The 17,173-nt window shown below is 39.1% G+C and overlaps 1 protein-coding gene across 3 annotated transcripts in view; it reads right to left on the bottom strand.

Moving 5' to 3' along the window:
* The window catches only part of Enpp6 (ectonucleotide pyrophosphatase/phosphodiesterase 6), a 128,233-nt gene that overhangs the window by 48,484 nt on the left and 62,576 nt on the right, over positions 1 to 17,173 (bottom strand). For all 3 annotated transcript variants that reach the window (NM_001415078.1, XM_008771259.4, XM_039094524.2), the window contains exon 3: positions 3,088 to 3,199. In NM_001415078.1, coding sequence (NP_001402007.1) covers positions 3,088 to 3,199 — 112 coding nt within the window. The remainder of the gene's footprint in view (positions 1 to 3,087; positions 3,200 to 17,173) is intronic.

A 17,173-nucleotide genomic window follows, 5' to 3' on the forward strand; every position in this document is an offset into this window, starting at 1 on the left:
GAGCATAAGCCATTGGTGTTTTGTTCAGGAAAATTTTTCCAGTGCCCATGTGTTCCAGATGCTTCCCTAGTTTTTCTTCTATTAGTTTGAGTGTGTCTGGTTTGATGTGGAGGTCCTTGATCCACTTGGACTTAAGCTTTGTACAGGGTGATAAGCATGGATCATCTGCATTCTTCTACATGTTGCCCTCCAGTTGAACCAGCACCATTTGCTGAAAATGCTATCTTTTTTCCATTGGATGGTTTTGGCTCCTTTGTCAAAAATCAACTGACCATAGATGTATGGGTTCATTTCTGGGTCTTTACTTCTATTCCACTGGTCTATCTGCCTGTCTCTGTACCAATACCATGCAGTTTTTATCACTATTGCTCTGTAATACTGCTTGAGTTCAGGGATAGTGATTCCCCCTGAAGTCCTTTTATTGTTGAGGATAGTTTTAGCTATCCTGGGTTTTTTGTTATTCCAGATGAATTTGCAAATTGTTCTGTCTAACCCTCTGAAGGATTGGATTGGAATTTTGATGGGGTTGCACTGAATCTGTAGATCGCTTTTGGTAAAGTGGCCATTTTTACTATATTAATCCTGCCAATCTATGAGCATGGGAGATCTTTCCATCTTCTGAAGTCTTCTTCAATTTCTTTCTTCAGAGGCTTGAAGTTCTTATCATACAGATCTTTCACTTGCTTTGTTAAAGTCACACCGAGGTATTTTATATTATTTGGGACTATTATGAAGGGTGTCGTTTCCCTAATTTTTTTCTTAGCTTGTTTCTCTTTTGTGTAGAGTTAATTGAGTTAATTTTATACCCAGCCACTTTGCTGAAGGTATTTGTCAGGTTTAGTAGTTCTCTGGTGGAACTTTTGGGATCACTTATATATACTACCATATCATCTGTGAATAGTGATATTTTGACTTCTTCCTTTCCAATCTGTATCCCTTTGATCTCATTTTGTTGTCTGACTGCTCTGGCTAGGACTTGGAGAACTATACTGAATAAGTAGGGAGAGATTGGGCAGCCTTGTCTAGTCCCTGATTTTAGTGGGATTGCTTCAAGTTTCTCTCCATTTAGTTTAATGTTAGCAACTGGTTTGCTGTATATGGCTTTTACTATGTTTAACTATGGGCCTTGAATTCCTGATCTTTCCAAGACTTTTATCATGAAGGGGTGTTGGATTTTGTCAAATGTTTTCTCAGCATCTAATGAAATGATCGTGTGGTTTTTATCTTTCAGTTTGTTTATATAGTGGATTACATTGATGGTTTTCCGTATATTAAACCATCCCTGCATGCCTGGGATGAAGCCTACTTGATCATGATAGATGGTTGTTTGACATGTTCTTGGATTCGGTTTGCCAGAATTTTGAATATTTTTGTGTTGACATTCATAAGGGAAATTGGTCTGAAGTTCTCTTTCTTTGTTGGGTCTTTGTGTGGTTTAGGTATAAGAGTAATTGTGGCTTCATAGATGGAATTCGGTAGTGATCCATCTGTTTCAATTTTGTGGAATGTTTGGATAGAATTGGTATGAGGTCGTCTATGAAGGTCTGATAGAATTCTTCACTCAACCCATCTGGACCTGGTCTCTTTTTGGATGGATGGGAGACTTTTAATGACTGCTTCTATTTCTTTAGGAGTTATGGAGTTGTTTAAATATCAAGTGACCTGCCTGGTGGACTCAGGACACACACCCACAGGAACAGCTGAAAGCCAGTGGACAGGAACGACTACACGCCTGAAAGCAGAACACTCTGTTCCCATAACTGGCTGAAAGAGAACAGGAAAACAGGTCTACAGCACTCCTGACACACAGGCCTATAAGACGGCAAGACACTGTCAGAAATAGCAAAACAAGTAACACCAGAGACAACCTGATGGCAAGTGGCAAGCGCAGGAACCCAAGCAACAGAAATCAAGACTACATGGCATCATCAGAGCCCAGTTCTCCCACCAAAGCAAACACTGAATATCCAAACGCACCAGAAAAGCAAGATCTAGATTTAAAATCACATTTGATCATGATGATGGAGGACTTCAAGAAAGACATAAAGAACTCCCTTAGAGAAATGCAGGAAAACACAAGTAAGCAAGTAGAAACCTTTAGAGAGGAATCACAAAAATCCCTGAAAGAATTACAGGAAAACACAAACAGGTGAAGGAATTAAAAATGGAAATAGAAACAATAAAGAAAGCACAAAGGGAGACAACCCTGGATATAGAAAACCAAAGGAAGAGACAAGGAGCCGTAGATACAAGCACATTTCAAACAAGAGTGTTGAAAGGAAATTTCTCCAAACTCATGTGGTCACAGATCCATCCTTCAGGCAAATACTCGCTGAAGTCTTTGAAATATAACTGCTCAGCAAATCGTTAGTATGAAAACGCTGATGATCACATGGTTTCTCCATTGTCTAACGACATGAAAAGGAGCTCTTTAAACCCTGGACATTTTCTATCTTCTGTTCAGCATTTCCAAACAGTTGCTGCTTCATAGTTACAAACCACCAGTACACGCATGCCAGCCACTATGTAAAACTCTCTGAGACATTTCACCTAGGTCCAGCTCTCTTAATCCTTTTTAGGATTTGCTATTCATCCAAGAAACAAAGAAGAGGGAAGGGAGAGATGGCCCAGTGGGTAAGGATGCTTGTTGGGAGATGGTGGCACTTAAAGGTTCACATGCTGTCAATACCAGCACTCAGGAGGCAGAGGCAGGGGGATCTCCGAGTTTGAGCCTAGCCTGGTCTACAGAGCAAGTACCAGGACAGCCAGAGCTACACAGAGCAACCTTGTCTCAAAAACAAAACAAAACAAAACAAAGCAAAACAAAACAAAACAAAACAAGAGTCTTTGCTGTGCTCTTTACAGAGTTTGCTCCACAGAAGCTATGTCAGGTAACTCACAACTACCTACCACTCCAGCTATATGGGATCTGACTCGCTCTTCTGTGCTCTGCAGACACCTACCTCTGCTGTACACACACACACACACACACACACACACACACACACACACACACACACACACTCACACACAATTTTTTAATCACAAGGAATAACAATGTTTTGGCTAAGAAATTGGGACACTTACTTTAATGAGTCGAGAGCATCGCTAACTGCATTCGCAAAGTTGATGTCTGTTGGGACATTTTTGTATTCTAGGCAATAAGTTGGTCTGACACCAAGAATCTCAACTTCACAGCCTAACAAGAAAAAAAGGTGGAAAATAGTTATTGTCTTCAATACTCGGAGTTGGGATAAGAGCCTATTCCATAATACACACATCAGTCAAAATATTTTTCTACCTTTTCATAAACTAAACCTTATTCCTGGTAAGTAGTATATTTAATTATAATTCTGCTTCCCTGAAATAGTATCTTAAATGTCATCCCAATGTAATATTAGAGTCTCTTGACAGAAACTGCCCCAATAGAAAGAATATAAATATCAATTAGTATACCGAAATATCTCATTTTTCTGTAGATTTTTCATAAACACCATCTTCTAGTCTAGTAGTTTTGCCTATTCAAGAGACAATGTGTTGGGTAGTATCTGACAGCCAGGAAATTAGAAAACAAATATTTCACTATCCTGTGATAAAGAGTAACTGGACTTTAGAGTTCTAACAGCAGGCCAATTTCACTGAGTTAAAGCAAGGGTTTTGAACTTGCCTTCCCTCTCCCCAAAATGAAAGAGTTAAAAACTTGGCGTGAACCAGCTCAAGTTTTCTACTGCAGACTCTCAGACCAGCAGATGTTGTCCTGGAGGAAGAAGACACTTAGTCAGAATACGCAAACACAGGGCTGCAGAGGGTGAGCCAATCTCAGTTTACTTGTTGAGCAAATATTTATTGGCATTTACTATGAACTGTTCAGGCAGAGGAAACAAAAATGAATCAGCCAGTGTCTCCTCCTCAGAGCAGTCCGGAGTCTAGTCTTATGGGAAAGGGGGAACTTTGTGCTGTGTGAAGTCTGATGTGTGGTGCCCACTTCCTAGGTGGTATAGGAATTCAGTGAGGAGCATAATTTTCCTCCTCACAGTCTTGCTTGCGTCCTTGTCCATGACACAGTGTGAAAGACACAACCAAAGCTATAGGGGATAGAGGTAGGGGTTGCGGTAGGGTGGGGCATCAAGACAAAGAAATCACAGTGAGCTAACATTCAGAGAACTTCTAAACAATTGAAACCATGAAATGCCAAACCAAGGGGTCTGGAGGCCGGATGTAGCTCTTGCTTGCAGCTCAGGGAAAATGGGCTTCTAAGTGGAAGAGAGTAAAAGTAGGGGACATAAAATATGGGGAGGGGTCTGCCAGGAAGCAGGTAGTCAGGCACTCTTGAGTGCATCTGCCCTGTGGTTCCAGTTGATGCAAAGATAGCAGAGGGACTCCTAGGAAGACTAACTCATTAGCATAAAAGATATGGATGTGCAAAAGGGGTTGTGCATGAATCACTACTAAATCACTAAAAGAAGAAAAAGCATCAATTTTTATAAAACAAATATCAAAATGTATAAAAATAAAAAAGGATGAGATTCAAGAGACAAAACCAAGTGTTTTCATTTTAAAACAACCATACAGAAAGTCAGAAGGAGCCATGACTCCCCATAGACAGTTATGTATATAGATTACTGCTTACCTGTCATGTGTATGCACACACAGAAGAATCTTGGTAGTGTAACTACAAGACTTTGACCTAAATGGAAATTAGTTTGAAATACAATAGATAGTCTGCAATGAAGACTCCTATCTACAATCCTAGTACTTGGAAGGCTGAGGCAGGAGAATCAGGAGTTAAATCAAGTTTTGTCTATTGGCTATACAATGTTGGTAACTAGCCTGAGTTACATGAAACCCTGTACCAAAGACCTAAACAAACAGAGAGAATGATTAAGGTATCTGTAGAATTTGGGTGTTACTATCAATGGGGTGAATTCAATGAATTTACATTTTTTAATCTCATGAGCATTGGATGTGAATTTTTAAACACAATTGTTAGGCAAATAGCATATTTTAGTCCATAAATAAAATCTCAATAGTTTCCAAAAAGCAAAGAAGTTTTAAGCACGATTAATACAATCTGATCGCAGGTAATAACATTAGGAATTTAATCATAATAGTTAACTAAAAATAAACCTAACCACTTGTAAATTTGAAAGAAAACGGTTATGTAAATTGATGCACAGGGGAAACGAAAACCTCTTTGACAGGCTAGTTATTAACAACAGTGAAAATTCTATACTTCACAACTTCCAGGAACACATTTTCACTGAGGCCAGGAGAAAATCAAGCATGTTTCCCTCGCTGCTGTAATTTATTGCTCTTAACATGCTTGTCATCGAATAAAAAAATAGAAGTCAGGCGGTATGCTCAAGAGTTTCTGTATGACAGTATTTAAAGATAACTGTTTGTAGGGCTGAGGGATAGATCAGCAAGTGAAGTCCTGGCCACATAAGAGTGGAGATCTGAGTTCAAATCCCTAGCACCCACATAACTAACAGATTGGCATGATAGCATGCCGTTAATTTCAGTCATCAGAAGGGGCAACCAGGCAGCCCTGGATCAAACTGGCTGGTTTGACTCACCATACTGGTGAGATTTTGGTCCAACTGAAAAACCTTGCTTCAAAGAATAGAGAACAACTGAGGAAGACTCCTGAGGTCAGTCTCCGGCTTCCAGATATACACTGCATACCTGTGTGAACATGCTTACACACATGCTTACACATGTTCACTTATAAAAAATTTTTTGCTCTATAAGGTACTACAGTGGCATGCACATTCACAGTAGAAACAAAAGTGTCACCAAATCGTGAGTAAATACACACGGATACTTACTTCATTCTATTCTAATTTACTTCAAAACTGCTTTGAAAGTTGATTAGCAAACCACGAGTGTACTGTAGTGTCCACTATGGGTCATGACCTGTGTTAGAGCAATGCTTACAACAGCACCCTCTTACCTCTGAGGATACCAGACCTCCACAGATACTAGGAACTACAGAGAGCATAGAAACCCTTGTGTAAACTCATGGACTGCATCAGTCAATAGTGGGCCACATAGATGAGATGATGTTGCCTAGTAATGCTGTAGCCACCTTAGTTTGCATTAATAGAGTCTTTGATGTTCAAACGATGGATTGCATAACATCACATTCCTCGTGACACATTCTGTCTTCTATTGTACTATACATAGATTAGATAGATGGTAGATAGATAGATGATAGATAGATGATAGATAGATAGATGATAGATAGATAGATGATAGATAGATAGATAGATGATAGATAGATAGATAGATGATAGATAGATAGATGATAGATAGATAGATAGATGATAGATAGATGATAGATAGATAGATGATAGATAGATAGATAGATAGATAGATAGATGATAGAATAGACAAATGATAGGTAAAGATAGAAGATAGAATAGATAAACAATATAGACAAATGATAATATATAAATATCTCTCTATATGCATATATGCTTCTCTATATATAGATATGCCTATGAAATTTAATCTATAAATTAGTCATGGTAAGAGATTAAAAATAATAAAATAGAACAATTACAACAAAAGATTGTAAAATAGTAAAATTTATGTAATTAAAGTCTCTTAGAGTATTTTTTTATTTAAAGGAAGTATTTCGTAGCTTATCTCCCACATATCTGAATCCCTTAAACTACTCCTTGTATGTTTCCGCACCTTTATTGCATAATGTAAGAGTTACTTGATTACAGCGCTGAGAAACTTCACAATCCACCTGGAAACCAACATGGCTTCCAAGTGACTGACTGGGGATCACAGACAGTGCAAATGACCTTAGACAAAGGGGGATGCTTCTCTGAGAAGGACAGGATAGGAAGGGCATCGTGAGATTTTTTTTTAATCTCACAAATGCTGTACATATTAAAACTCAACAATCATTTATTTCCTGAACTTTCCAATTAATCTTTCCATAAAAGCACGGGAAGGAACGCCATATGAGACATACATCTTGGAGTGGAGTCTTCATCCACTGAGGGAAAGGTTGTAAAGCAACATTCTGGCAGTTTTATTGTAGTCTTGCTCTGCCTGACAAATCACTTCTAGGAACGAATTGTAAGACTATAAAGTCGTAAAGCCTGAAAGCACGTTTATGTCTAACAAAAGATGGAAAATAAACATAATACAATGTCAGCTAGAACACATTTGGGGGGAAGCTGCCTTGATAAAACATGTTAGTAGTGATCCAAAGTGAAGTCATATGGAACTGCCCTCCTCCCAGCCCTCTTTCACTCCAGGAAGAGAGCTCTCCACTCAGCTGCTGCTCCTTCAGGTGGCGTTGGTCATGTGACCCAGTCCTGACATTGAGGAGCATGAGGTGGGGAGCTTTGCTTCTATTGGAAAGATAAAGAGGTATTGTGGGCTCTGCTCCTCGTCTCTGGTGTGGAATGTAGGCTATGAAGAAGACAGGATCCTGGGTTCACGCCAGTCGCCTTGGAAAAAAAAAAAACTGAGGCAAGAAGCAGGACTATTTCAAAGTCAATGTACTAAAGCCAAGTGGAAAGACCCAGGGTATGCACTCGAAAGGGACACCGATAAGCATTAGAACCACGTACAATACTTCCCAAGGGGTCCAAACAAGTCTCTTCGTTATTCATTTTTAGCCTGATCTCTATTATTTATAACAGACACTTCCTAATTGGTGATATGAAGGGGATCTGGAAAACCTAAATATTTTCATTATGGCTCATTCAAATTGACCTCACGTTTGTAAAAACAAGAGTCTGCTGTGTTTCTTAGGAGAAACCAAACGCTGATGCTTGAGCGATAACTTTGCAACGTCCTTTTAATATACCAACTAGAACACAAAAGTTCCATTATGGGACCGCTGTATTTATCCATTCTACAGCAGCTGGACACTGGTTTGTTGCCAGTTTTTGAATGGTATGGATTATGCAGACATAAATATTTTCACATATGCTCTCTGGTTCATCTAGGGGTGCGTTCCTGTTGGGATATGTCACTAACAGAACTATTGTATATCACTGGAAAGTTGTCATATGGCTTTGCTCCTATCTGTACTTCCTGACGTGTCATTGTCCCACTCTTACAATGTTTGGATTCGTTATTTCTTTTTAAAATCAACTACTTTCCATTTTAGTGTGTGTTATTTAGTCAGCAGTAAATTCTATTGAAGCTTGATGTAGACTCTACCCCTCCCTTCCCGAGTGGCAAACCCAGGAGTCCTGCTCTAGCCTGTGCCTAGTATAGCTGGGGTCTGATGACAGACCAAGGGCAGCTATCAAAAGAGGTGATGACACACAAATATTTCTGGCTGAAATAACAAAGCAAAATGAGGAATTTTGCAGAGAAAAAGCGGGTTTAGACTTCAGAGACTTTCCTAGAGCTGTTGTTTGGGCTTTGTTTGGGGAGCTCGCCTCGCCCAGAGAGCCCACAACTCCAGCAGGGACCAGAGAAACTGAAAACTGCATTGTACTTTCAGTAACTGGACCAAAAACGGATCTAGCACAGCAGGGCACTGGTGGGTGCCATTTTGAAAACCCTCTTCTCAGTACTGAGCATGTGGCACTTGGTGCTCAGCCCTAGGCACTTGGCACCTGCGCTCAACAGAGCATCAGCAAGATACCATTTTCAACGGGACTCTGAGGCCTGAGACTCACTGTGAATCATAATCTTGGAAAACACAGAGCAAGTGTCACAGGACTGTACATTGCAACCTGGCCTGCAGTGTATTGCTAGACAGTAGGAAAACAAAACAAAACAAAACAAAACAAAACTGAATCAAAGCTGCTGGACTCAATGTGCTGGAATTTAGTCCAAGACAGAATCTGCCCAGAAACTTTGACATGGGCTCCAAAGCAGCATTCCCAACAGGAATTAACCAGCATTGGAATCAGGCTTCTGAAGGAATACCTAGAGGCATGATGAGTGTTCAAGACCCCATTCCTGAAGCACTACCCACGAACTGGACAGAAGACTCAGGGGGCAAGAACAGGCCCACCCATCACAAAAGAACTTCCAAGAATTAGAAAGACTTCTGGGGATTCGGGGAAGGAATGGCAGCTCTCTTAAGGTTGAATCCAGCAACTAGGCCAGACAATATTCATAGGCTATAGTCCCTGAAGATCCCTCTCCTTCAAAAATGCTTCATTGTTTAATTAATATCCAACTTCAATGTAGCAGGTCCTCCTCCCCCTCCCCATCCCCCTCCAGGTCCCTCTCCTCTCCTCTCCTCTCCTCTCCTCTCCTCTCCTCTCCTCTCCTCTCCTCTCCTCTCTTCCCTTCGACTCAATTGGTAGAGGTCTCTCCATGTCTCAGCATCCCGAGTTGTGACTGCAGCACATCACCTGATGGCACGTCCTACCCTTCTTGTTTCTGTCTACCTTTAGCCCAAACTGCCTCACCTCTCCCTCTCCTACTCTGGTCTACTGTTCTTGGTTCTAGTTACATTGACTTCTACTTTACCTCTACCAATCCAATGCCATTAGTCTTATGCTGCTCCCTACCCCCACCACACATACAGTAACTAATGTATTAATATATATAGCACAGTCAGTTCCCCTTTATTTCCTGGAGTGATTGGGGCTTCACTGTTGATTGCTTCTGTTTCATTATTAATGTCTTTCCACAGAGGGCTCACCCTGTGAGCCTGACTATGATGCAGAGGTTTTTGAGGCTGATGGAACCTTTTATGCCTCAGTTGTATATGACGTAAGGCACCTGAGACTCATGGACCTCAAAGATTGACCGGACATAGTGGCTCTGAGTTCATTGTCTCACATCCAAGAAAAATTAATGACACACTCTTGTGGGAGCATACAAAGTGGAAGTAGGGTTTATTAAAAATGGCTATAGAAAGTGAGAAATTAAAGAAAAGAAAGAGAAACTCCCAAGTGTTGGTAGGGGGGTCCCAAGAGGAAGAAAAATATTTTTTTATTTTTCTTTGGGGTTTTTATGAAGCCATAGCATAAAGTGGACAAAGAATGAGGTCCACTGTGACTGGCTACTTCTCTGGGCTACCATGGACCCAGCTGTCCCCCTCACCCAACCATGGAAATGATCATGTGTGGTTCATGTTTTGCCTACACAGTTCCAGATAGTGAAGCCCCCTCTGCCCGTCTTAGACTCCAGCTTTGATGTTGACTGTCCAGTAGTCATTAGTCATTTCACCACAGTTACCACCCTCTGACCTTGGCAGGTGTCTCAAGTACTGTTAACTATCACCGTTAAGCTCTATCTGTTCTCACATCTACAAGGGAGTAGCTGCCATGTTCTTGGTTGTCCCTTCCTGTATGGGATGGGCCTCCTTTCTAAAAGGGGACTTGGCATGTTAGACGCCATATTTACACAAAAGCTAGTCTACTGTAGCTAGCTGCATTAGAAGCAACTTATTAAAAGCAAGGGTATGTAATAAGCAACTGATCCTAAAGTATTTTCTAGAGGGGGAAATCTGATGGAAGTTAGCCAGCCATTCTGCTGTAAATGACCTCGTTTTTTTTTTAGTCCACTGATCTATCAAGTCCACTTGCCTACCTCATGCTCAGAAGCAGGCATCTTTGTCGTTCATCCTCAGTATCCCTGTTCTCATTCTTTTAAGCCTTATGTTCCCTATTTACCTTCACTCATTTCCACATTGGTACATATGGGCGACCGTGAGCTGTCTGGTTTATTGCACAGAGCTACTTACGTCTCACTTGTTGTTGCAGATAGGATTATAATCTTAGGACCTTTAAGCCTGGTGCCACACACACAGGCTTATTACACCTCAACCCTACTACAGCCTAGTCCCTCTTGAACTTTGCAAGTGTTCCCACTGACAGAATGAAGGTGAAGTAAAAGTTCAACCAGTGGTCTAACTCCAGATGAGAGATACTAAATGCAAAACTAAAAGAAACATAAATGCCCAAGGCAACGTGTCTCCTCTAAAAATTACCAACTCCACAGGAATACCTCCCAAGGAGAGAGATGTAAAATTCAAAATAATGTTTAGAAATATGTTCAAAGAAGTGAAGGGGGATATAAATGAAGAGAGTATACAAACATTAAAAAAAAGCCATCCACAGGATATGGAAATTAAGAGAGAAACACAAAAGAAAAACTAAATTGAACTGGTAGAAATGAAAAAATTTCCATTAAGTAAATAAAAAGTTTTAGTAGAAAGCTTAATCATAGAACTGATCATGAGGAAGACAGAATGCCAGGACTTGAACAAGGGAGGGGAGTCAGAACCTTCTAATAACCTTCTTATAGCCTTTCAATAATAAAAATAAATTAATAAAAACATATTAAAAAGCACAACAGATATATGGCACACTGTGAGAAAACCAAATCCGTGAGTCATAAGAAGAAAAGGAGGAAAGTCTTCTCATAGAAAAGGGATATAAAGCATTTTTAATGAAATCACAGAATAAATTTTTCCAAATGTAGGGAAGGACATGCTCAAGTATAAGAGCATTAAGGACAGCAAATGGGTAAGATCAGAAAAGGAAACTCCATGTCATAAAATGTACAGAACAATGAAGCCATACTGAATACTGCAAGAGAGAAACACCCTAGTGAAGGCAGATCCACCAGAATAACAACTGATTCTGCATCAGAAACCTTAAAAGCCAGAAGAGCTTAGAATAACATGTCTCAAGTTCTGTAGGACAAGCGATGCCAACTGAGGCTACTAGAAGCAGGTTAAAGAATTTCTGGCCACTAAGCAGGCACATTAGCAATAATTTGTCAGATTGAAAAGAAAGACAAATGTACCCATGAAGCCACAGAAAAAAGATAAATAATGTTAATGTAGTATTTAATCAAATGAAGAATAGAAAAAGGAAAAACAAACAAAAACTCCCATAAAACCAAACAATGACAAAAATGAATACACATATCTCAATAGTAACTCTGGATATTAATGTCGGTCCTCCAATTAAGGACACAGACTAACAGCTTGGATACATAAATAAAGACTCATCAATATGTTGCCTCTAAGAAACACACCTCACTGTCAAAGAAAGACACTACTTTAATGAGAAAAGATGAAAACGTATTTCAAGCACATGGAGAACACCATGGAAGGCCCCCAAAAGGTGCTACTATTCATATATCTGGCAAAATATACTTCAAACCAAAAATAGTCAGAAGGGATAAAGAAGGACATTTCATGCTTGTTAAGATAACAAGACAGCAAGAGGACATTACAATTCTAAGTGCATATATATATATATATATTATATATATATATATTATATATATATATATAATATATATATATATATCAAGCATGGGTGAACTTAATTTCCTAAAGCAAATGCTACAAGACATGAACTCACAGGTTGACCCTAACACAATAACAGTGGGTAGTTTTAATAACACTCACATTTATATATATATATATATATATATATATATATATATATATATATATATATATATATGTCACCCCAACTAAAACAGAGACACATTGGGGCTAAATGATACAAAGATTGAGTTAACCTAGCAGACACCTACAGACCATTCCATTCACATGCTACAGGTATACACTCATCGCCATTGTCGATGGTGCTTCCCCTAAGATAAATGATGTACAAAGTCACAGAGTGAGTCTTAATAATACAGGAAAATAGAAATAACTTCTTTTTTCTATTTGACCACCATAGAGTAAATCTATAAATCATCAAGGAGAGAAATAATAGAAAATTATCAAAATCATGGAGATCAGACAGCTAGCTTACTGTTAAATGATGAATTATTGTTGAAAAAAATCCAGAAGGAAAAATATTTAAATCTAAGAACACAATGAAAATAGAAACAACATACCAGAGCCCATGGAATACCATGAAAGCAGTCCTGGGAGGGCAGTTTACAGCTACAAGTGCCTCTACTTAAAAACTCATAAAACCTTGAAGTAAATAACATAATGACATGCATTCTAGGGTCTAGAAATATAAAGAGGCAAAACCAGAAGGAGAAGATCAAAAAATAGCAGAAGAGCAGGGCAGAAAGGAATAGAATTAAAAACAAAAAAGTAAACAAAAGAATGAACGAAATGAAGAGTTGGTTCTTTGAAAAGAGAAATTTGAGATTTGGTCAAACTCCTCACCAAACTCTGTGTGTGTGTGTGTGTGTGTGTGTGTGTGTGTGTGTGTGTGTGTGTGTGAACAGAAATAAAATTTCCTTTGATGACAACGTGGACTTATAAAAGGGTGAGGAATAGGAAAATAGAGGAAAAGCATATGAGGGGAGTTTGCTCAGCTCAAAACACAGACACACACACTCACACTCACACACACATATTCTTTGAAAGAAAATTAAGCTTTAAAAAACAAAACTCCTCCTAACACAATAAAAAGTTTACTATAAACCCGAAGCTGAGATAATTTGTAAACGTACAGATGGGTGAATTCTCACCCAGTGTGTGCCTATATAAGCAGCACTCACACTGGGGAACAGAATGCTGTCTCCTATACAGACACCTTCCCACACACCTTTCTGGTGCCACTTTGCTTAAGTGTGAGTTCTGTCCTATCACTGAACGCTAGATTTAACTACCTTCAAACTTAACCCAATGCAACCATTCAAATTAATTAAAATGTTTAGTAAATTATTAGTAAAATTATATTTAATATATTCTCTAATATCGTTGTATTAGGCCAGCGACTGACATTTGATGGTCTTGTACTCCACACGTACTGAAAGTCTGTCTGTCTGCCGTTGACTTCTGTTGAATCAGTAAGTATTATGACTGTGCTATTCTTTTCTTAGCTTGCTATTCATATAGTCTTTGCAAAGTAGCCTGAGAAAATGAAATATAAAATGTTGACCCATTAGCATTTGCTGTAAGTTTTAATTTCTTTAACTTTCCAGATGATGTAAAGATGGGCTAATTAAAAAAAAATAAAACCTCTGCCTTCTGTTTCCATGCATTTTAACTCTCCATGGATGTTTTTAATAAAAAGATTATAATAATATTGTCAATTTATGTTTACCTACCGGGCTTCCTTTCTGCTGCTTTTCATCCCTTTGCTTCCCTCTGATATCACCTTCTGTTGAGGCATTTAATATTCCCGTCCTTTAGACATGCTGACAGTATAAATATTACTTCTCCCCCATTCTGCTTCTCCTCTCCTGTACCTTGTCACCATATCTCTTGTGTCCTTGACACTGCTTTCTGCCTTTATACCTTTTGCCTCTTCACATTTAACCTGGATAACTATCAGTCCTGCAATTACCTTTAAAAAAAAAATCTAGTGTGCTAGTGAACATTTCCATTTTGTTCTTTTTGTGTGGTTCTTTCAAAGTGCATGACTAATGTCTGGGTCATTTGTAGAGTTGAGGCCACGTCTCGTTTATTCCTCTTGATTTGGAATGGTGGTCAGGACTTGTTTTCTTATTCTTTATTGGATGTTGCAGATTACATATAAAAACTTATAGATATCATGTGATGTTCTACATGCTATGTTCTTCTGGAAAGCATGCACTGTTACTTACGGAAGTCTCTTAGACCACCATAGTATAATGAAGGAGAAAGGTTATTCAAAACTCAACTTTGTGTTTATAAAACCTTTCCTTCCTGTCGATTTCCACATTGTAGAGATAATCTCTTGTACACTGTGTAAAAGCATTCACCTGACAAGAAAAAAACCTTTGACCAATGGGCTGAGGCAGGATTAGAAGGTAAGACACCCAGCAATGAGAAAGAGAGAATTTCTAGGAAATAGAGTGAAGGGTTCAACCCTTAAGGAGAGATACTGAAAGCTGAGCAGAAGTAACCAGTCACATGGCAGAAGTTAGGTTAGAATAATCTAGCCAGGCAGGGAACATGCAAAGCTTTAACCCAGGCATTTGTAAATATACTTAAGTCTCAGAGCTGCTATTCCCAGAACTTGGGGCTGGCAGGAAAAACACAAGATTACAGATGGCACCCACTATACTACCTAATTTGCCAAGTCCTGCACAGCCAGGAAGGGATGGTGTGATCTAGTTCCTACCCCTGGAACAGAGACAGCAGGCATGTGCCTCCAGGAGTATCAACAGTTGCTGAGCATGAGGCATGTGTGTGTGTGTGTGTGTGTGTGTGTGTGTGTGTGTGTGTGTGTGTGTGTGTGTATACATATCATGATCTTCCTTCAGGAAATATTCTCCCTGCCAAAGTTAATGACTCCAAGAGAGTCAGAGACAGCAGAAATTTGAGAGGCAAGGGTATGTCTATGTCCTTCGTCAAAATGGTAAATGCTAAGGCCTCAGGACAGCCCTTAAGGCTATAGGAAAGACTCTGAAAACATGAGTTAAAAAATATATAATTTCTCAGCTGTGTAAAATGTAAGAATGCAATGTGAATTGTATGAGGTGCTTCATGAATCTGAAAGAACAGAGGCAGTTCCATTATGCATCAGCCTGTCAGAAAGATGCAAAGGCAGGCAGGTTCCTGAGTTCAAGGTCAGCCTGGAACAGAGCTAGTTTGCCCCCAGGTATGGTAGAAATGGTAATCTTAGGATGGGAGCCCATCCAGCTAATTTATTGTCTGTGCTTATGAAGGCAGGCAGATCTCTGAGTTCATTTGCAACTTTTAAAAATATGTACTTGTTGTCTCTTTCTAAGAATCAAAGGTCATAGAATGATGATTTGTGTGATAATCAAAAGGAAACCTGGAGTAAATGACTGAATTGATATGTAGATAAAAAACTGGGGGCTGGAGAGATGGCTCAGCGGTTAAGAGCACCCGACTGCTCTTCCAGAGGTCATGAGTTCAATTCCCAGCAACCACATGGTGGCTCACAACCATCTGTAAACAGATCTGATGCCCTCTTCTGGTGTATCTGAAGACAGCTACAGTGTACTTATATATAATAAATAAAATAAATCTAAAAAAAAAAAACTGGATTTTTGGTACACATGAGATGAGTTTTCCAGATAGCAAAAGAGAGCTGTCTCAAGCAGAGATCTGTCTGGAACACTGTGAGAACAGTCTGTCAGTTTTCACTCCTCAATTTGACTCCCCCCCACCCCCCGCTCTTGAACTCTCCTTCTCTCAGGAACCCCTCTCCAAGCTGGGACTGGTCCTCAGCATTAATTCTTATTCCTCAGATGACATCCTTTATGGTCCCCATTGAAATTGGAATGCTTACTGGGCCTCCCTTAGTGGACGCTGAACTCCAATGTCTATCCTTTTTTTAAAATCTTATAATTTTTCCAAAACTTTCATTCCATTGCCACTCAACTGCTGCTTTTGAGATCAGCATCTGACGGATATAGACATGTTCGTGATTGCCAAACGCACCTTCCTGTCTAGGTCTCAGTGTGTGTCCAATCTACTAGAGGAGCACAGACATGTCAACTGTCCAGAAGTTCTCTAGCTATGCTCAAAGAAAATGACTTAGCCTATCTTTGTACCAAATAGAACTCCAAACTCAAACCATTTTTAAGCATTTTAAGCAAAAAGACATTTTATCATTTTCTTTAAAAATCCTTTAAAAGTTAACCTATGTCCATGGATGGGGATGACTAACCTCAAAAATGATACAAGTTCAGAATCTATTCTGCTTCTCCTTGTTCAGTGAGAATGCTAAGAAAGCTGTTTACATAAACAAGTAGATGAAAACAGAAGTAGTTCGCACCAGTGTAACTTAATTCTTTTAATGTCAAAATGTCATCCAGCATAAATTTTAAAACAATATTTCAAATGTCAGTTCAATTAAGTTTTTCTTAATAGCTTTAAAGGCAAGTACTAGGAGCTATTCATCTTTTCACTTACTTTCCAAATACACAGTATTTGAGCTGTGTATCTGATTGGTGCTGTCTTTATGTATCATCAGGATAGCACAATATGCCTTAGTGAGATTCTGGGTGAGAGGTATTCTTTCCTATGTGGAGTAAGAAAAGGGCATATTTCAGTCAGAATAATTTTAATGCCAAATATTGGAGGTTACATAAAATATTATATAAATACAGGGTGTTTATAAAAGATTATATTAAAACTAATCTTGTTCTTGGAGATGCTTGGAAACCCAGTTTGAAGACTTCTGAACTAGGAGTTCCATCCTACCAAAGTTCAATGTCCAGAAAATAACGGACCATGAAGTGGTGTTGGGAGCTAGTGATGAGAAATGGGTTATAACTTGATACCATTCATAACCCAAGTTCTGTGAGCAAATCAGAAAGAGAAAGAACCATTACAACATGCACC

The sequence above is a fragment of the Rattus norvegicus genome, chromosome 16, assembly GCF_036323735.1.
Source record: "Rattus norvegicus strain BN/NHsdMcwi chromosome 16, GRCr8, whole genome shotgun sequence".
In the NCBI taxonomy this organism is placed as follows: Eukaryota; Metazoa; Chordata; class Mammalia; order Rodentia; family Muridae; genus Rattus; species Rattus norvegicus.